Source organism: Ictalurus furcatus, chromosome 8 (assembly GCF_023375685.1).
Source record: "Ictalurus furcatus strain D&B chromosome 8, Billie_1.0, whole genome shotgun sequence".
In the NCBI taxonomy this organism is placed as follows: Eukaryota; Metazoa; Chordata; class Actinopteri; order Siluriformes; family Ictaluridae; genus Ictalurus; species Ictalurus furcatus.
This window is the reverse complement of record NC_071262.1, coordinates 11,888,020-11,910,088: the sequence shown is the minus strand read 5'-3', so window position 1 is coordinate 11,910,088 and position 22,069 is coordinate 11,888,020. Positions and strand designations below refer to the sequence as shown.

General features: G+C 39.4%; 1 protein-coding gene across 3 annotated transcripts; it reads right to left on the bottom strand.

The window, feature by feature from the left end:
• Window positions 1-3,186: 3,186 nt before the first annotated feature.
• On the bottom strand, window positions 3,187-16,021 carry phf6 (PHD finger protein 6). Of its 3 annotated transcripts, XM_053631440.1 has the most exons (11): window positions 15,847-16,019; window positions 13,373-13,564; window positions 12,999-13,100; window positions 11,552-11,685; window positions 11,365-11,411; window positions 11,026-11,189; window positions 10,665-10,808; window positions 10,328-10,432; window positions 7,214-7,347; window positions 5,179-5,311; window positions 3,187-5,070 (listed from the first exon to the last, which is right to left on the bottom strand). In XM_053631440.1, the coding sequence occupies exons 2-10, from the start codon at window positions 13,502-13,504 to the stop codon at window positions 5,179-5,181; spliced, it is 1,095 nt and encodes a 364-aa protein (XP_053487415.1). In that variant the 5' UTR covers window positions 13,505-13,564; window positions 15,847-16,019; the 3' UTR covers window positions 3,187-5,070. The 3 variants fall into 3 exon arrangements, with proteins under 3 accessions (XP_053487415.1, XP_053487416.1, XP_053487418.1); XM_053631441.1 differs by lacking the exon at window positions 12,999-13,100 and having other exon boundaries at window positions 15,847-16,021; XM_053631443.1 differs by lacking the exon at window positions 15,847-16,019 and having other exon boundaries at window positions 12,999-13,081; window positions 13,373-13,459.
• Between the last annotated feature and the right edge of the window lie 6,048 nt (window positions 16,022-22,069).

Below are 22,069 nucleotides of genomic sequence, written 5' to 3'. Positions count from 1 at the left end.
GCTGCTCAGGATGCGCTCAACAGTTCCTCTGTAGAATGTGGGGTGGTAGATGGGCTTCAAGCCTTCAGAGAACGTAGAGACGCTGCTGAGCTTTCTTAGTTAAGGAGCTGTTGTTCAGGGACCAGGTGAGGTTCTCCGCCAGGTGAACACCAAGGGATTTGGTGGTCTTGATCTCCACGGAGGAGCCACCGATGTTCAGCGGAGAGTGGTCACGCCGTGCTCTCCTGAAGTCATCAACCATCTCTTTTTTTTTTTTTGGTCCACATTCAGAAACAGGTTGTTGGCTCTGCACCAGACTGTTAGCCGCTGCCCCTCCTCTCTGCATGCTGACTCATTGTTCTTGCTGATGAGACCCACCACGGTCAGGTCATCGGTGAACTTGATGTGATTGGAGCTGTGCATTGCTGCGCAGTCGTGAGTCAGCAGAGTGAACAGCAGTGGACTGAGCACACAGCTCTAGGGCACCAGTGCTCAGTGTGGTGGTGCTGTTCCTGATCCGGACTGACTGAGGTCTCTCAGTCAGGAAGTCCAGGATCCAGCTGCAGATGGAAGTGTTCAGGCCCAGTAGGTTCAGCTTTCCAGTCAGGTGCCAAGGAACGATTGTGTTGAATGCTGAACTGAAGTCTATGAACAGCATTCGAACGTAGGTGTCCTTTTTGTCCAGGTGGATGAGGGCCAGATGTAGGGTGGTGGCAATGGCATCATCTGTTGAGTGGTTGGGACAATACACAAATGTGATGTCCTGTAGTTGTTGATAGCCTGAATGCCCTGCCACATGCGCCGCATGTCGCCTCTATCCGTGAAGTGGCTGTTTATTTTCTGGGCGTGTGCGTGCTTTGCCTCTCTAATGGCCCGGGACAGTTTGGCCCTCGCTGTTCATAGGGCCGCTTTGTCACCTGCCCTGAAGGCGGAGTCTCGGGATGTCAGCAGCACATGCACCTCTGCAGTCATTTACGGCTTCTGCATGGAAGCTTGTAGCGATTGTCTTGGAGACAGTAACATCAATGCACTTACCGATGTAGCTGGTCACTGATGCAGTGTATTCCTCAAAGTTGAAGTCCTGAAGAGCAGAGATGGCTCTTGCTGGCCAGGTTTTCACCTGCTTGAAAACCGGTTTGGAGCATCGGACGAGCGGTCTGTATGCGGGGATTAGCATAAAAGAGATGTGGTCCGAGTAGCCGAGGTGGGGGCGGGACTCTGCCCCGTACACGCCGGGGATGTTTGTGTAAACAATATCCAGCTTGCCCGCCCCTCTTGTTGCAAAGTCCACATGTTGATGGAATTTAGGGAGCACCAATTTGAAATTTGCATGGTTTAAATCTCCGGCAATGATAAACAGTCCATTGGGGGGTGTGTTCTACAGTTCACTAATAAGTGGTCTGCCACCAAAGGTGCCAGGCTCAAAGTTGTTTAATACAACTAGATATAAAAATAAGGAAATGAAAGCTGAAATTCTGATCGATCTCAAACCCAGATGTCTTCAATGTATAGCAAAAACAAATCAATTGGCCTTGCCATTACAATACTTTCAGAGTGGACTGTATATGGTGAACAGTGAAAGTAGATACAAGACAGATGCTTCTAAAAAGTTGTTGAGTGTTTATGTACTATATACACACACCAACTGGTCACTTTTAAAAACAAACAAACAAAAAAAAACCCACTTACTTTATTAAAATGTCTTTGCTGGCATACTCCAGGACTAGGTATGAGACCTATGGTCAAGCCTTTCATCAATGGCCAGTTTCTGATCTTAAAACTGGTTTTGACAGTGATACTTTTTGTCTAATGATTCCAACAAGTAATGGAAAGGTAGGTACACAGAACCATAGCTCTATAATCATAGGATAACCAGCCGGGCTGGTAAGAATCACCTAGATGCCTTCTGGTGTGCATGAGCCCCCTCAATTAGAACACTGCCTGTAGGCCATGATGATATTCACTATCCACTGGGCCAGCTTCTGCTCAGTTTTCTCTCTGTGACAGATAAACAGTTGGTCTGAGATTCGGATGGGCATCATCCAGTTTGAATTGTACCATAAGCCACATATTGGACACAGCAAGAAACACTCTTCACAGCTTCACCTTTAGTAATCCCAGGATTCAACTACAGGGTCACTCTGAGTCATCTAGTCACAGAGGCATACAAAGCTTATAACCAGAGCAAGGAGTTCTCCTGCCCTTTTTGGCAAAGTGATTGCTAACTAAAAGGCAGTTTTCAGACATCCGTTTATTTTTGGCACATTGCATAGGCTCGCAAGGAGATGCCTTAAGGAAGTCTTGCACAAGGGTGGAGGTGCCTTGGCCCTTTCAGAAAGGGCATAATATGACCTCCCAGAGACATGACCTCCACATTGCTGTGGTGAGTGGCAATGACTGCCATGTACCCCAGTAGTATAAAGTACACAAAGACTTGCCCCTGTCTAGCGGTCCTTGGAGAAAAGATAGTATTTTAGTAATCAGCCAATGCATTGGAGCTACCTCTAGAGCACCTTCCAGTGAAGGACACATAAAACTTAGGGACTCTTGCTTATGGGAGTGTTTTAGTCCTCAGTCAAAATCCTCAGTTGATGATTTATTCCAATGGGCCAAATCTAAAGGCACAGTTGACCTGGTTGAGGGTGCCAAATCTATCTGTCCATTTGGGAAAATGGAGCGCAGTCATTAAGGAAAGTCCTCATTCATAACATAATGATGTACAGAACCATTCAATTGTAAGATACTGTATATTCCAAGGATTGAGAGAGGGAAGGGGGGGGGGGGGGGGTATGGAGTGGATAAGCCCATACATCAGTAATACCTGTGGAAAAACCTGTTACTATCACAAATGCTGAGACAAAGAATAAAAATCTGTCCCTTTCCAATGACCAATTTTTTTGAGCTAGTTTCAGGGCTTGTGTTTTTGAGATACAGTTGGGCTGGAACATTTGTCGAACCCGGTCAACCCTGGTCAATGTTACCAATAACAAAAAGGTATGTCAAAAACTGAAATAAATAAATAAATAAATAAATAAATAAGCAAGCTAGCCTAATACAGTTACTTTAAAAATTCACTACATAACTTCTAAGCCAAGTGTGATAACCTCTGAAAAGCTGCTGTTGCTGGCGGTTATAAGGGTGAAACAATTCATCCTGATTTTATATATATATATATATATATATATAAACGTGTCACATTTCCTGCTTGTCAGAAACATTAATTTAAGGGAAGTCACCCAAGATCTCTTGTGAATAATACAGGATATAATACAAAGACAATAATACAATCTCCAGTACAAAACCTAAACAAGCAAAACTTTACACTGAAGTTGTTTGCAGGATTGTTGTTATTTTAATGCTACACCCGCCTGCCCCTGCAGTTATTTGTTTTGTACCAGCTCACAATATTTGGGACTGGAACTTGGTTGATCCAGTTTTTCCTAATATAAACATAAGGTAATGTATTACCTTATTAATTTATGTGTATCTGCAAATATTGACAGACTGCTTAAACTGTACCATTATACTATTAAAACAAGCCAGCAGCAGTCAGACTGAATTGGAGTTAAACAGATAAATGAATGACTAAATTAATAAATAACATACAAAACAAATAGTAGATCAAGTTGTTCATTTTCGTTCTCAACCTTATCCTGGTAAAGGGAAATCTTTAAGCATGAAACCCTTCATTCTAAAACTAATAAGAATTAAACGAATAAGCACTAAAAAGCAGTCACACTGGCTATATGCCATGTCTGTTAGTCCAGTGATCTTCATTTATGAGCATCAACTCCTGCTGGCTGTTTTTTAAAAATCTTTTTTATGCATGTTATAATAATAAACATTAAATATTCAAGAGGAAAACGTTAATTTTTCAATAAACTGTCCATTTGAAACAGACGATCTCATTAATGACATATTCAAAGTGATCTTCAAGCATAACCATCATGAAGGCAGTCAACCCATTAATTTGATTTATATCCATCTATAAATTCACAGCACCTTAAATGATTGACTAAACCAACCAAAACATAGCATAGATTATTTCATATTATGCTGTACCATTTGGTGTACTGCAATAACTACAATTTTTAAAACTCCGTAACAGTCTGATTAATATTATTATAACAATATCAGCAATACCTGTTCTTTACTGGTAATGTGTCCAAAAATATCCTCTAAGTTGATACATTCTTGGACTCAAGTCATGTAAACTTGAGTCCAAGAATGTATCAACTTAGAGGATATTAATACTTAATACTTCAGTTAGGTGTTCCTTCAGTGAAGTGATGCCATTTTCCAAAAGGCATGAAGGAAGGACTACTACACAAGTCAGTGTAAAGAAAAGTGCATGCTAGCCAATGATCTTTAATCCTGACTCAAGACTATAAAGAAAGTCACAGATATTCAACAATAATCATGATTATAATACAGTAGTAAAATATAATACATGATACAAGAGCAATAAGAGGTAAAGATAATGTCAGTTCAATTACAGGAAATTAGAGGGATAGGCTCAGGATTTGGAAGAGAGTAAAAACAACCAGAAGGCAGTCTCAAAAGAACAGGTCCAGCAGGTCAAGTCCAAAGAGCAGTTTGTTAAGAAAGAAACTGGGGGAAAAGAAGAAAAAAAAAAAAGAAAAGAGAAAAAAAAAAAAAAGAGAGCTCTGTGAAAGAGAGCTTTCCATTGGTCCAATCATGAAACCTTCAGTTTTCATTGGCTCACATTTAAAGTGTTTTTCAGGCACAGATTCAAACTACGTATAACTATGTATAATGTTAATTCAGATTTTCCATTATTTTCTTTAAACACAACCTCTTTACAAGTGGAACTTTGGATTATTCTGTGCCTTAAAAACCTCTCACTCTCTTGGGTTGGGTTATTATCTGCACTCGTGAGTCTCATTCATGATATTCTTGAAATACTGAGGAAAAATGGCAGAGAAATGTATGGTGCGTCATCAATGGTTATGGGGTTTCTGGCAATTAGAGAAAAACTGAAACAGTCAATTTTGTGAGCTGGCCCCTAAGTTTCTTACTGAGCACAATAAAAAAATATTTTGTTCTTTCTCCAACACCTCCAACCAGCATCTGTAAAACACAAACATAATTATACAGCAAGTCTCGAAGTGCTACCAATATCATAACGACAGATTTCCATGTGAAAAGTAAAGGGGTCTTACATTTCCAAAAACTCACCTAATTCCCATTCACTTGAGGTGGAGGAGGGCTTCCCCCACTGTTATTGGCAGCCCTCTCTCTACTGCGACTCTCTCTCTCCTCATCCTCTTCATCCCGCTCCTCATTTCCACTGTGATTCTTACAGTACAGTCTATTTGTGGAAATATGCAAGTCATTTAACTGCCTACGTCAGTGGATGCAGTAATTGTGACACATTGGATTGTGACAAATGTTATTTTAACAGTAAAGGCAAAATTATTTCAGCAGTTTGTAAAAACAAACATGGTGGCTGATGTTAAATGTACACTTAGGTCTATAAACATTTGGATATTGAAAATTTATGATTTTTTTTTTTAACTGTCTAACAGAGTATATCAGAGTTGAAAGTAAATAATGAATATGAGCTCAAAGTGCAGACTTAAAGGGTCCAAAGATAATTGGATAATTAGCTGCTCAGCTATTCCGTGGCCAGGTGTGTGATATTCTTTAATTATTTTACTTACAAATACATACATAAAAGTCTAGAGCTGATTTCAAGTGAGCAATTGGCATTTGGAATCTACTGCGATTAACTAAATAAGAAAGTACAAAGAGCCATCACTGCCAGTTAAACATGCCACCAATAAGGTGAAAAGTCAAAACAAGTCAATCAGAGATGAAAAAAACAAAACAAAAATAAAATAAATTTAAAAAAAAAAAAAAAAAAAAAAAAATTAGGTGTCTCCAAAGCAACTATTTGGTACATTCTCAAAAAGAAAGAAGGCACTGGTGAGCTCAGGAACACAAAAAAGGCCTGGAAGACCACAGAAAATAACTGATGGATAATAGAGGAATTCTTTCCCTAATGGAAAAAAAACTCCTTCACAACAGTTGGGCAGATCAAGAACTCCCTCCAGGAGGTAGGTGTATCTTTGTCAAAATCAACAATCAAGAAAAGGCTTCACCAGAGTACATACAGACGGTTTACAACAAGATGTGATCTGTTGGTAAGCCTCAAAAACAGGAAGAGCAGCTTAGTCTGCTAAAGACATCTAAAATAATAAATAAATAAATAAACAAACAAACAAACAAACAAATAAGCCAGTATACTTCTGTAACAACATCCTATGGGGAGAGGAGACAAAGATACCAGAATATATTGTACTATAATGATAAGAAGAGTATGGAGAAGGGAAGGAACTGCTCATGATCTGAAGCATAGCAACACATTATATGGTATGGACATGTATGGCTGCCAATGGAACTGGTTCCCTTGTATTTATTGATAATTAAACTTCTGACAAAAGCAGCATGATGAATTCTGAAGTCTTTAGAGCTACATTATCTGCTCAGATTCAGGCAAAAGCTTCAAAAACTCATTGGACGACACTTCACAGTGCAGATGGACAATGAGCCGAAGCATACTTCAAGAGCAACTCAAGACTTCTTTAAGGCAAAGAAGTGGAATGTTCTGCAATGGCCAAGTCAGTCACCTGACCTGAATCCAGTTGAGCATGGATTTCACTTGCTGAAGGTAAAACACGCCAAGAACAAACAGGAACTGAAGACAGAAGCAGTAAAGGCCCGGCAGAGCATCACCAGGGAAGAAACCCAGCATCTGGTGATGTCTATGGGGTTCCAAACTTCAGGAAGTCATTGACTGCAAAGGATTTGCAATCAAGGATTAAAAATGAAAATTTAATTTATGATTGTTAGTTTGTCCAATTACTTTTGGCTCCTAAAAAGGGGGGAGGGGCGCACACACAAAAAGTGCTGTTCACCCATTTTGGATGTAAATACCCCCAAATTAATGTTGACGTCTGCCCAGTGACATCCTACCCATTATTTATTTTATAACTCCAACATACTGTGCAAGACAGCAGAAATAACAATAACTAAATATTTATGGACCTGACTATTTATATCTAATATAATATATTTGCCTGAAGAACTATGAACACTTATGATAAGCAATGCTGAAGCCACCTGACTAATCAAACTGAGCCGCACTCTAGTAATCCTGCAGTTCAATGAGTAGAAACAAATAAAAATAAATAAATAAAACAAGATTTACTTGTAAATGCCTCTGGCCATGTTCTCTATGTATTTGGCCTTGTCTTGCAGGCCGCAGTGGTAGTGATAGGTTTTCACACACGCTTTTATCTCGCATCCAATGGTTGCGCCGAGCTGACAACACAGGGTGCATTTCTAAAACAAACCCATCACATTAGCATTAGTCAGTATTTTAACACTCAGTTTGTCAACATGCAAGTATATTATGTAGACAGTCCATTATATCCCTGTATGACTGAGAATGTTTACAAATAGAGAAAAAAAAAAACCTTCCATGAATGTATATATGTTGTATTAAACGTCTACTGGACAAACCTAATTCAATTACTTTAAGGACCAATATGATATAATGGGAGCTCACACTCCTGTAACCTCTCAATCAGTACAGTTACATGGACAACAATAATCCGATATTAACCTGATTAAGACAATACCCTGATTAAGAAACTAGCATGTAAACAGCGATTTCTGATGACCTTAATCTGTCATCACAAATCGAATTAAGACACGTGGAGTATTCCTGCTTTAGTCGCATTATTGAAGTGCATTACAGACATGTACACACCTTAATATCGTGTGGCAGTTTTCACCGCATTTTGCGAAAGGACACGTACACACACGGCAGTGCTCAACCGTTTCAACAAGAGAGCACGGCTGCATCCTAAACCGCATACTTACCTACTATAGAGTAGGCGAAAGACATGTACAGTCAAACCTTGGATTATGAGCAACTTGGTTTGCGAGTGTTTTGCAAGACGAGCAAAAAATTTGAATAAACTTTAACTTGATATACGAGCGAGGTCTTGCAATACGAGTACCTGTAGTACGTATACGCTGCTTTGTCTGCCGAGCGTCACGTGATCACTACTGAGCCGGTGGTTCTTCTCTCACATGCTCGGTGTCAGTCAGCGTGCCTCACTTGTATAGTCAACATCTGTGTGAGCGTATACTGTTTACTAGTGTTGTAACTGTTGTGACCGTATAGTAACTGTACTGCGACAATGGCCCCATGAAGAAAAAATTTGAAAAGGAAGGCGATAAGAAAAAGGAGATGATTACGGTGGAAGTTAAGAAGGAAATCATCGAGAAGCACAAACGAGGTATGTGAGTAGCTGAGTTGCGAGTAGTCAGTTGTCGATGAAATTGTGTCCTTGGGGTAGACCATGGGACTGGAGGTGAATAAAGACGACATTCAAGAGCTGGTGGAGGAACATGGCCAGGAGCTGACCATCGAAGAACTGATGGATCTGCATCACGAGCAACAGCAAGAGGTTACGGAGGAGGTCTCGTCTGAGGAGGAGGAGGAGGAGGAGGAGAAAAAGACGGTGAAATCCCTCACTTCAAATGAAATTAGGGGAGGTGTGTAAAATGTGGGAAACAGTGCAAAATTTTGTAGAAAAGCAAAACCCGAGTACGACTGTAGCAGCACGAGTGATGAATCTGTTTAACGACAATGCAATGTCACATTTCCGCGAAATCCTTAAAAGGAGGCAAAAGCAAGTGTCACTGAATAGGTTCCTTGTTAACGTCGTACAAAAAGAAAAAGATTCCGGCGAGCCAACAGACAGCAGTGATTCCATTAGTAACAGTGAAAGTCGTCCTACACAATAATTAATAAATTCGATTACTTTATATTAAATTTAAATAATAAAAATATAAAACGGTATTGTGTGTTAATCATTATTATTTATATGAATATTTTTGGGTTTTGGAACGAATCATCCGAGTTTCCATTATTTCTTATGGGGAAATTCACTTTGATATACGAGTGCTTTGGATTACGAGCATGTTTCCGGAACGAATTATGCTCGCAATCCAAGGTTTGACTGTATGTACATGCATTGGACACAACCCATGGCAAGCAGTCGTCTGTTTGCACATATAGCATGACAAATAATTAACTTTGAAGTTAATTATTTGTTAAAAAAGTAAAAAAACTTGAAGCTTTCGTAAAGTTAAAAATGAAACACCCAAAACTGTATACGGCACCATAACAGAGACGAACTGTATGATACGTGAAATTCTGGAGGGAACGTCGGACGGCGTGGGGACGTAATGACGTGTGCCGTTAATTTATCTATGTCCTATAACATGTAGAACAGGAACATGGAAGGAATATCCTAAAAGCGACTCATGTAAACACCTTAATCACAATATTGTCTTATTCAGAATAAGATCAGTAATTAGATTACTGCTGTCCATGTAAACATAGTCAATGATAACTAAAATATGGGATAAAATAAAAATCAATTTTACACAGTTTTCCTTAAGAATTGGTGCATCCTAATGTGATAAAAAAACTATTTCTTTGTTGATATTTGATTTATTTTAAATCATTAACAGTGTAGCCTAAAAAAAACAAAATCACTGAAGCTGGAAATGGAAATTGTAGCCACTGTAGGTTAACTGAAGTGTGGCTTGACATCTTCTCTGCTGATATATATTCTCAGTTTAATTATGGAAAAGATGGGACAGGTCAACTACTTTTAGATTTACTGGTTCACTAGTGTGTGTTAAAATTAAAAATAAACTTAATATAATACAATATTATTATTATTATTATTATTATTATTATTATTATTAGGCATGCAACCCCTATTGCTAACAAGTTTGTAAGGCAGGTGGACACAAAATGAGAAGTACAAATATCGGAAGTGAACCAGATTATTTCTATACTATTTTTGATAGGTAGCTAAAGTTACTGGGCTACCTCAGATGAGCAGTGAGATTACAGCAGAGCAACCAAGAGATTTTATTTTTTTCACCTGATACTCAGTAAATGACAGTAACATTACAGTGCAAGGTTTTTAAACACAAGTCGTCTCACGATACCATTACTAATTAGGCATACTACTGGCTACAGCCCTGAATTCTCAGTCAGTGTGGACTGGCTTGGGACTTGCTGCTGAAAATAAATTTTGCAGTGGAAGACAGTGCAGCACAACCCAACCCACAACACTGTTCTGCAAGCAGCTTGCAAGCATTTTTCTACAAGACAGGGCAAAGGTGCAAAAATATTTGATCTTGCAGCTTTTAAAAGGTGAAGAGAAACTGAGCCATAGACAGCAATACATTATTCAGACTCTTAACTGCTCTGAAAATCAAAAGCGCTCACCATTCTTTTCCCTCTCTTTATTTCCTGAATGACTGTTTTAATGTCAAAGTTACCAAATTCTGCACGTGATGTGGTAGTGAGTTGGACAGTCCCTGAAGAGAAAAGCTACCAAAAGAGAGAAGAAGAAAAAAAAACAAGTTGTCGTTTACTCCATTTAAAAAAATGTAAATGCTGATTATTTTTCTTTTAATTCAAAAACATTAAATCATAAAATATTAAGATAATTTATCATTACTTTCCTGTGGTCTCTCTCTTAGACATGATTTATAACGTGATTAAATATTTATCTGAAGAGTGAAACATAAGCATTCAAATGAATATGGGACATGGAACTCACCATGCATTTATAGTGGGCGGCAACCTTTTTTGCGCCATCACAATGCAGAACACCGCGGGTCTGATTTTCCTCATCACCAGCATGGCAGAAACCACAGCGAAGGCCTGACTCACTGGGGCTACCCCTCAAAGGGGACCGGTCCCGCTACAAACCACAACCATTACACATTAGCATGCAAAAACACCGCCTTTTCTGGCACAAGTAAATTGATTCGTCAACACAATCAGGAGATATTTTGAGTCAAGACAAAGCAGTCATCAAGCAATACATTTACATAATAGGTAACTTACTTTAGCTCTTAATACAAAGTGAAAGAGAGAGGAGAAGGGTTTTTTTTTTATATAAAAAAAAGGGCTCCTACATTTGAAGAGCTCTCCGTTTCATCTATGCCTTGTGAAGAATTTGAACGTGCGTCTTCGGACTGCCCACGAGGTACACCTCTAATTCGGCTCTTCTCAAATCTGCCACGCCCTCTGCTACGGGGTGGGGATGAATCTGAATCGTTGGCTGCAACTCCTTGATCCTCTGCCAGAGTGTACACATGAGAAAATATATTTATCTATATTTAGGTAGCATTTGCTTTGTTAATACATTCACACCAAGTCATTAATATGCTCGTGTTAGAACGGACTCTTATGTTTGTAATATAGAACACTAAAGTTTCTTCCTTAATCAAATTCAAAAAGTAAGAATTTATTACCATCACTGGCATCTTGGGAGGCGTCACGATGTTTACGACAGTAAACACTGAAAAAGTCCAAATAAAGAGACAACCGGTCTTATTGTTTTTGGAACAAAAATGGTTTTTTTTTATATATATATATATATATATATATATATATATATATAAAAAAAATAAGAAGAGTGCACATGAAATGTTCCCTTACAGGTAGATGCCTTGTGAGGGGTTCTCCTTGGTCTGGGCTTTGTCCCACAGGGCGCAGTAGTAATGATATGTCCTCCGGCATGTCTTAACATCACAACCTATGGTTGCCCCGGGCCGGTGGCAGGATGAGCACATCTATTTATGCGATGAGAAAAGATCAGAAAGAACATTTATATTCATTTGTTCACAGACATTTTTATCCAAAGAAAGTTAGAAGTGTGGCAGAATTAAACGCAACCATAACACTAATAAATGACCAATCAACTAGTTTATTTGCATCCAGTGGTGTTATGATTATCTCACTAGGTGGACAGTCCAAACAAGGTTCCATCTCAAAAATACATAGTAAACATGAAGGTTGTACCCCATTTTTCTCTAATGTGCCTTTACCATATCTGCCTGCGTAGTCGTTCCTCTAGTTACCAATCACGTCAGTAATGGAAAGCATCCACGTATAAATCAATCTATACAAATATAAAATGGTGGCTTGAATCAAATTCTAAAGGATATAGCTGGCTATTTACACTTCATGCTCTTAAACGTTGGAGTGATCGCACTGGATTTACCACTGTGAAATACAGAATAAGCAGGTTGCTTCCACTACATTAAAAAGGTCTTCATAAGGCAATAAAATGTGCACTAACAACCCAATAATAGTCTTGCGTCACAAATTGGAAACTATAATTTCACAAACCCTCTACAACTTACCAAAACATATTACAGATAACAGAACTTCACAGAAAAGGGTCAATTAAGGCATATTAAAGATATTAATATTAATCTCTGCACTTAGCTTCACAACTTCACACTTGGGGAAACCGACACTTTCTATTACTATAGACTTAAATTTCATCCTGAAGGAATTGACCACCCAGTAAATAAAGATCCTTAATCTGTACCAAAAATTTGTGTCACATGCACCTAAATAGATCTAGTCAAATGTAATTAGTGTAATGGAGGCTGACTGCCAACAGTTTAGAGAGAGATACACCCACATAATTCCAACCAGCAGTTTATTCATGACCCTGCCACAGAGCTTCTGACACTCCATGGTAAGAGCTAAGGGTCATTTTTACTCCCCATAATTTTTCAATAGATCCACTCGTTGCATTCGCTACTAGACAGACACAATCTTGAACTGTCATTTTATTTTGCAAAACAATCCCTAGGACCACACAAGCATGGAAAAATTTAATCAGAAATGTGAAGAAAGTTACATTGCAAAACTATGCTTGCGTAGCTTCGTTTCAATAAATTTCATTATACGGGTTTTTGATTGCCTTTTTCTGCACCGTTATTTTTGTCCTATGTTGAGTTTGTACGTTATATTTGATAAACATATACATAAGCGCATATTTTTGATAAATGGTGTCTGATAGTGGCAACATGAAAGCCTAAACCCCATTACATATGATGTGGGTTTATTAAGACACTTGCTTGCCACTTACCAATTTGTTTCCTCTTTTGATCTCTTTTTTTACATCCTCAATAGAAAATCCCCCAATGTTTTCGCTGTCTGAGTGAGATGTTACTAGGGCAGATGAGAAAAGCTAAAAGATACACGCAGAAAGAATATTTGAACATACGGAAAAAGCACTGAAAACGTATGCAATTAAATAGATGACAAACTGTAAAAAATATATATATATATATATATTTGCCAGACCTTCTCAGGTCATGCACTGAAACTATTGTTTGTTTATTAAATACGTTTTAGTAATGAAATTTACATTAACTACAGTACAAGTTTCTGGATAAGGACTGGTTTTTCTTTGTGCAGCTGAGCACATCAGATCTATTAGCTTGTAGACTGTCCACTCACCATGCATTTGTGGTGAGCTGCCACCTTCTGGTTGTCTGATACAAGGAGCTGGCCACACTCCTTGTCTCGATTCGTTTTACAGAAGGCACATTTTCGCAGACGCGCCGAAGCTCCTTTCCTTTGCCCAGACATGGCTAGCCACTTCCACTCTTAGATTCCTCTAATTAGCAAGGATGCTGTCAGTAAACAGACCTGCACAGAAAAGAATAGGAGGTAATGATCCTAATTACTATCTTATTTACAGAGGTGACTGAAATCAAATGATCTTGTGATTTTAAATACTCATGGCAAGCTACAAAATGTGTAATCAGGCTAAGAAGCAAAGCGAGCAGACTTCATTTACACAAATTTAATTAAACTTTTGCACGACATCACGCTCATTAAAAGATAATAGAATAATTTAAAATTATATATATATATATATATATAAAAACAGTCAACACTATGCTATAAGCAAATATGCCAAAGGATGTCGCTTAATCAAACTTGCCCCATCGCAAGTGAAACATTTTCAAAATAACTGAATGTGTCAGACCACGGATTATGAATGATATAATTATTATTAATGTAATACATATTATGAATAATATTATGTCCTATAATAAAGTTTGCATCAGAGTAGGGTGTAAACATATTTATATTACATCGTCCTGTGTACAGTTCAGTGTTGCATCATGCCCCTGAAGAAACAACATTTCCTTCCAATATATACGCTACACCCTGTATAAAAGAATGACAATAAAAAAAACTCACTTGAATTTATGTCCCCCCCCCCCAAGTCATACTACAACTGTATGCTTCAAACATATTCATGACACGTTCTCCTGACTTCATCTGGTGTTCCCACTCACTTATATGAAGTCCTACATGAAGTTAATACAAACATTCAGTTCTCCTTACATCCCAGCACTCTCATAGTACAGATTTAATCTGACCATTTAATTAAGCACATTTTAGGAGTGTATAGACTAGTTAAGAAAGTAAGTGTATTAATACCTTCGAGAAGGAGAAAAAAAGGGAATAGCAGTCCAATAAAAGTTGTATTCAGAATTTGTGTGTATGTAATAAACTAAAGCACTTTCAGTTAACTGACAGAAAAATGGTAAGGGTCCTCCTCAAATATTAGTGTTTGTAAAGTGTTTTTTTTGTTGGGTTATATGCATTTATAAGCGACCAAATGTGCTAATGGTACGTTTATCGTTTAGATATGTTTACTTACAACTTTAATACATGTATAAATATATACAAGAAAGAAATCTCTCCAAACGATAGAAGGGTAATAGCGTGATTAGTCAAGCAGGCCTATCTGTGGAGAACGCAGCGGGCCCGTGTGTGGATTAAAAATATGCGTAATTTATGGAAATATTTTAACTTATCATATCAAACATGTTGAGTGAACATGAACACGGTTGATATTTCGGTTAAATTAACCTACAGCGAGAAGATGAAGTGAAGAAATCGCTTCAGCAAAAACGCGCGAAAGTGAAACTGAAGCGAGCGACACTCGACTCAAGCGATTATAACGTCCAGACCCGCTTAACGTCTAAAATAAAAAACAATTAACATTTTATTTCATATTTAACCACAAAACATGTGGCGTGGAAAGAGTGGCGCAGATTGTTAGCGCACTTTAAAACTCAAAGCCAGGAGCTAACCCAGAAAAGTACTGGGTAAAATTCGTCGCTGCGTCGAGGTAAGCCTGAGGAACTGCTCTTTTTCTGTTTGCTAGGGTAACCTAAAAGCTCCGTGTTGTTCCAGTTCAACTAAAAACATCACTAGATGTATATATATATTTTTTTCCTTCTCTAAGATGATTTCTCCGCTTGGCTTTAGCGAAGCTAGCCAGGCCTTCTGCCATGATAAAGCTGAGAAACCCCGAGCAGCGGCAGCACAAACACAGAAACACAACACAACGTGCACAAGTAGCGTGTAGTAAACATCCAGGAACAAGATCTCAGAGTCTGAATGAAAAGTCGAGCAGAAAGCACATCAGAGCCGTGTACTTCTAATGTCGTTAAAGGTGTGGAAACCTAGGCCCAAACCCCAAACCTGGCACGACGGCTCAAACTGAAACAATTTAATTTCATTGTACTCTACAGTTCGTGAACACTGATGCACATTTTCAACAGGATGTCACCGAATCGTCAAAAGATATATAGATATATACAGATATATGTAGAGAGAGATATTACACATTGACATGAATACTTCGCTAAGGCCCGAGTTTCATGAAGCTAATTATTATTAGAAACACTCATGTCAACTTAATTGTTGTCTATAGTATGACTCGGACACGGAACATCTTGGCGTTTGATAGTGTTGATCCATTTCCACTCGTCCCATGTTCACTCCGCCATCGGCGTTACATCAAACCAAGCGCGGAGAGACTAGAAACATTACTGCTCCTCACAACATCACATACTCACTCACTCTGTAATCTCGGAACATAAACATGTCATATAATCAGTGCTTACCACGGATCAGTTTCGAACACGGTGCTCTAGTACGGATGGGAAGCAGAAGGTTAGTGGCGTGAACCTCTTCCGTCTACTGAGCACTGAAGGGCTGCAGCTCACTCCTAGCCATTGCGGAGCATTCAAGTTACGTTGCATTGGCTACTGCAAAAAGCACGTTTGTTCACCACGGATGTGAAAACCACGCCCCCTAAAACCGGCCGCGTCTCATTACATCCCTATTTATGTTCCCTTCACTACGAGTCTAGGCAACAAACTTAACAAAGTACTACAGGAAACACTTTACTGGCTGAATACGTCTTTTGATTTTTACAATAACAAGAAGACACAAGAAACACAGTGTTTAAAGTAAATATACACGCAAATACAAGTTAACAGTGTCGAGGGGGGAGGGTAAGGGAGGGTTGGGGGGTATGGGGGGGTAAGGGGGGGTAAGGGGGGTGGGGTTTGGATGGGGGGGTAAGGGGGTGTAAGGGGGGGTAAGGGGGTGTAAGGGGGGGGTAAGGGGGTGTAAGGGGGGGGTAGGGGGTAGGGGTGTAAGGGGGGTTGGGGGGGTTAGGGGGTAAGGAGGGGGGGTTGGGTGTGGGGGTAGGGGGTTAAGGGGGGGTTAAGGGGGGTAAGGAGGGGGGTTGGGTGTGGGGGGGTTAGGGGAGTAAGGAGGGGGGGTGGGGGTAGGGGGTTTTTAGGGGGGTAAGGAGGGGGGGTAAGGAGGGGGGGTAAGGGTAGGGGTTTAGGGGGGTAAGGGTAGGGGGTTGGGGGTAGGGGGTGTTTAGGGGGGTGGGGGTAAAGAGGGGAAGGTTGGGGGTAGGGGACAATGACGAATTGTGCACTTCTTGCAATTCTCCATGGGCTTTATGTCAGTATTATGTTATTAAACATTTTCCCTTCAGAGACTTGCATTTCCATGCATACATTAAACTTCAGTAGTTTTGCTTGTTGAAGCTTGTTAATTTGATTTGCTGTCCTAAAATGATGTTTTACAGTTAGCTCCAGAATTGTAGCACCCATGAAGCGTATGTGCAAAATGAATAAATACATTGCTATGGTGTGGAGTGGCATTCTGAGCCTGAAGTCATGAGAAGACTCGTGAGAAGATTTTATTTTAAAATACTTTTTTTCAAACATTCAACTTTCAAACATTCAAGTGCTAGTTTTAGTTCTTTTTTACTACAGAATACAGGTTTGCTGTAATGTCAAACACTGACTACGTTTACATGGACAGCAGTAATTTAATTATTGACCTTATTCTGAATAAGACGATATCGTGATTAAGGTGTTTACATGAGTCGCTTTTAGAATACTCCTTTCATGTTCCTGTTTTACATGTTATAGAACATAGATTGTTTAACGGCGCACGTCATTACGTCCCCATGCCACGCCGTCCGACGTTCCCTCCAGAATTTCACGTATCGACATACAGTTCGTCTTTGTTATGGTACCTTATACAGTTTTGGGTGTTTAATTTTTTTATTTTACGAAAGCTTCAAGTGCAGTTCATTATTTGTCATGTTATACGTGCAAATAGATGACAGCAGATACAAATTCTCCAGCAACAGGCCTCCTCTGTACTTTCATTCGGCAACATTTCAATCATGCCACCGCGACAAACTCTGGATGAGAGTACGAAGTAAGGACTGGTGGGAGAGAGTTGTTTTAATGGAATTTGATGACGCCGAATGGAAAGAAAATTTTTATGTATGTGTCCTGTTGCACAATGCGGTGAAAACTCCCACACGACGTTAATAGTGTGATTAAGGTGTGTACATGTCTGTAACGCACTTCGATAATGCGGCTAAAACAGGAATACTCCACATGTCTTAATTCGATTTGTGTTTACTTCGAGTATGACTTTAGCCAGATTAAGGTCATCAGAAATCGCTGTTTACATGCTAGTTTCTTAATCAGAGTATTGTCTTAATCGGGTTAATATCGGAATATTGTTGTCCATGTAAATGTACTGAATGTTAGCAACACTTGGACCGCTACTCAATACAAAACGTTTCAAGCTCCTGTATATTCTTAGGTTTGTTCATGTCAAGTGCCTTCTTCATTTAAGACTACAGCTCAGAGACCATTTCTGTGTTGATTTGGATGCATGATTCAGCATGTTGCATTTCTTATTTCTTATTAATTTCTTATATTTAAATTAGTTATTTAAAAATGCACAGTCTAAGGAGGAGTAGGCCAGGTTTTCATTTCACTGCAAGTTATATACTGTATGTAACTGTGTATGTGACAAATAAAAATCTTGAGAAAAAATTTTTATATTACATATTTGTTAAAATGGCCATCTACTCAAGTCCTAACCAACCAGCTGACAGAGGCAACAAGGTTTTGAGGTAAAATATTCAGTTCCATTTACCCCACATCCTAGTCACAGGCATGCCAAGATCTGCCAAAATTCACTTTACTACACTTTATGCAGTCCTGTGTACTGTGCTGTTGTATAGTTATGTGTTGTACCATAGTCTGGAAAAATTACATTTTGTTCCATTGTATTCAAGCTATATAGTTGAATGACAATAATAATAAAAAAAACTAAACACTCGACTTGACTAAATACATAGCAAAATATGCATTTGGGGTTCTTCATGGAACCAAAATGAAGAACTCTCTCATCATAATAGTATCTTGACTCAATATGCTACATGTCAGTGCTTTGGGGGAATAGAAATTGTCATTAGTGAGTTGGGATCGTGTACATGGTAAAATACATGGTATGAATAACTTTTGTGTGTGTGTGTGTGTTTTACTGTTTACGGTTTGTGAGTTGTCCCAAACCATAAATGTGATTGCTTAAAGGCAATTGGAAAGTTTTGCTAGCTTGGTAGCTAAACCACTTCTGCTTATACAAATTGCCTAAGTATGAAACATGGATGTATATAGGATACCATTTAACTTTGCCATGCTTATATGTAGAAACAAGTTAAATATGTAGCTGTGGTTCAGTAGACACCACATAACCAACAGGCATGTGAGAATCAACTGGATACCTTGTGTGCATGTGCATGTATGCCATGACCTTAAACATAGAACCATAGTTAAGTCAAGTCATGTTTTATAGCTATTGCTCTATATAGATTGTATACATTGGGACAAAATGTTGTTTCTTCAGGACAGTGATGCAACACATAACAATGAAGTAGCACAGTGGGCAGGATTACATAAAGTGCAAATGCATGACAAATGATGGTGTTGGGAAAGTTTTGATTAGGCCAGGTGGATGTTTTAGCAGTGTGTCAAGTAGTCTGATTGCTTCAGGGAAGAAGCTGTTGAGGAGACTGGTGATGGTAGTGGTGGTGGTGCTGGCACGGACACTCCACTACCTTCTGCCAGACGGTAGAAGAGTGAAGAGTCTTTGAGACGGGTGGGATGGGGGTCATCAACAATGCTGTTTGTGGTAGGGAGGTGTCAATGATCAGTCAATGGTCTCACAGTCTGTAGTAATGTTGTGGTCTGGAGATTTTGAATTCAGATACCAATCAGTGAGACAGCCGGTAAGCTGGTTTTACCTGTCCTAACTGCCAGGGACATTGAGATTCACATTGATAACTTATGCCACAATATTAGAAAGAACAAACTTACTGGATAGGTGGATAGAGGAGCTCGCCATGTCTTTCTTCCATGACAAATGGTTTATCTGATGAAAGAATTGCTGTCATCTGGTCCAAATAGGCATAGTCTGCTTTTGGCAGAAACCCAAGGTTCAAGTACACAACCATCAACACATGCAAATAAGGTGAGCGTATTGCCAGGGCATGGAGTTCTCCCACTCTTTTTACTGTGGCGATCCCTAAAAAAGTCTGCTTTTAGAGAGACTTCAGTTTGGCATCTTGCATGTACTCATAGGGAGGGTCTTAAGGAACTCCATTACAAGGAGGAAATCCCACGTTGGGCTCTTGGGGGAATGTGGCAGATGACAGCGTGTTGATTCGTTCAGAAAGGCTGTGACACATATGAGTTGATGAGTTTCAACCTGAGAACATACAGACTGCTGTACAGGCTCCTGTACTGGGGTCTCTTGTATTCAGAGTGTCTCTTGGACTTCTGGTTCGTAGTACTGCACCTTATGTTCACTCCAAGGGGCCAAAACTACAGGTGTAGGTAACCTGGCCAGTGGTACTAAATCATTCTCATCATTTCATACAACAGAACTATTCAGGGAGCAAGATGACAAAGGCATTCTGTCCACTAGTAAGAGCAGCAATGAAAAGTAAGTAATTGTGGGCAACTTCAGGACCTCAATGTGCAATGTGACCAGAATCAGCAGGAGATGTAGAAATGCCCATAGTGGGGAGTCAGTGAAATTCCAATATGTCCAGTCATGAGGCAATGTGTTCTGACCTAGTGGATTGTTCAGCTCAGGAAGTTGTTCAGTTGACAGTGGGGCTATTTGGCGTCAGCAAATAAGGTCCACTTGTGCCCTGCCAAACTTTTCCCAGATCTGGATCACCATTCTCCCAGGCTTATATGCTCAACAGTTTGTCCACTGAACCATTGTGCTGTTGACGGATGCAGTCCAACTTCATGGTGCTGACCTGATAATTGATGTATTTGACCATCATGACCATGTCTGTACAGACCAGCATGTGGTAGTGTCTCAGAACCAGTAAGAAAAATTTGAGGGCTAGATAGACCACCTACTTCGGTGACAGGGTAGCAAGCATTCTCTGTGAATCTAGCTTAACATTGATGAATTTTGTGGCAGAGTTCACAATGAGATTGAGTGCTGTAAAGTATAAGAGGAGGGATGATGTGTCTCGTGTGGCCTGCTCCTTGCATAAAAGCCAGTCATTGAAAGGAAATCCTCAGAAAGCATCTGTTCTCTAGAGTGATGGGAGCAGGAAAATATGCAACATGCAGTTCCACTGACATGAACCAGTCTTGTGGTGGCACAGCATGAATAACATCTGTTAACCTTGTCACAGCAACATAGGACGGCTTTGCCACCATTCTGAACATCATGGTTAAACAGTCACTTTGTGACTTGAAGGACTTGAAAGGTGAAACAGAATTTATTCAGCAGCAGTTGATGCAGGAAGTAACATCATTACATAAAGCAGTTCTGTTTATTGGAAAGAAGCTTCTGGCAGAGAAGCATACAAACATATACTCAGCAAAAAAAAAAAAAAGAAACGTCCCTTTTTCAAGAGACTGTGTTTTAAAGATCATTTTGTGAAATCCAAGTAAGCTTTACAGATCTTTATTGGAAAGGGTTTAAATAATTTTTTCATGCTTATTCAATGAACCATAAACAATTATTCCACATGCACCTGTGGAACAGTCCTTAAGATGCTAACAGTTTATGGGCGGTAGACAATTAAGGTCACAGTTACAATAACTTAGGACACTACAGAGACCTTTCTACTGACTCTGAAAAACACCAGAAGAAAGATGCCTAGGGTGCCTGCTCACCTGCGTGAACATGCCATAGACCTGCTGCAGGGAGGCATGAGGACTGCAGATGTGACCAGAGCAATAAACTGCAATGTCTGTAATGTAAGATGCCTAAGACAGTGCTACAGGGAGACAGGAAGGACAGCTAATCGTCCTTGCAGTTGGAAAATTATATGTAACCATGTGTGTGCCCCCCCCCCCCCCCCAGACGTGATCGAGAACTTCCAAATGCCTTGGTGGAAGAGTGGAGTAACATCTCACAGCAAGAACTGACAATTCTGGTGTAGTCCATGAGGATGAGATACACTGTAGTACTTAAAGCAGCTGGAGGCCACCAGATACTGACTGTTACTTTTAATATTGACCCCCCATTGTTCAGGGACTCATTATTCCATTTCTGTTCGTCAAATGTCTGGGAAACTTGTTCAGTTTACAGTGGGGGAAATAAGTATTGGACGCTTCAATATTTTTTTCAGTAAATATATTTCCAATGAGATTATTCACATGAAATTTTCACAAGACACCAGTATTAACTGAAGAAATCCGGAAATATTCACAACATTCAAGTCCATAAATAAAGTTATGTGTAATAAAGTGGAATGACACAGGAAAAAAGTATTAAACACTCTAAGTGAAATTTATTTAATACTTAGTGGAGAAGCCTTTGTTTGTAATGACAGCTTCAAGACGCTTCCTGTCTGAAGAAATTAATCGTCCATAGTATTCAGGTGTGATTTTGGCCCATTCTTCTAAACATATTGTCTCTAAATCTTGTTCAATTGGATTCAAGTCAGGTGATTGACTGGGCCATTCTAACACCTTGATT

Excerpts from the sequence above, each read along its gene's own strand:
- phf6 (XM_053631440.1), bottom strand. The coding sequence starts at position 13,504 with ATGTCTGGGCAAAGGAAAGGAGCTTCGGCGCGTCTGCGAAAATGTGCC. Across the intron at positions 13,101-13,372 it reads CAGCTCACCACAAATGCATG|CTTTTCTCATCTGCCCTAGT; the intron begins GTGAGTGGACAG and ends TGTATCTTTTAG. Across the intron at positions 5,312-7,213 it reads ATGGCCAGAGGCATTTACAA|ACTGTACTGTAAGAATCACA; the intron begins GTAAATCTTGTT and ends TTCCACAAATAG.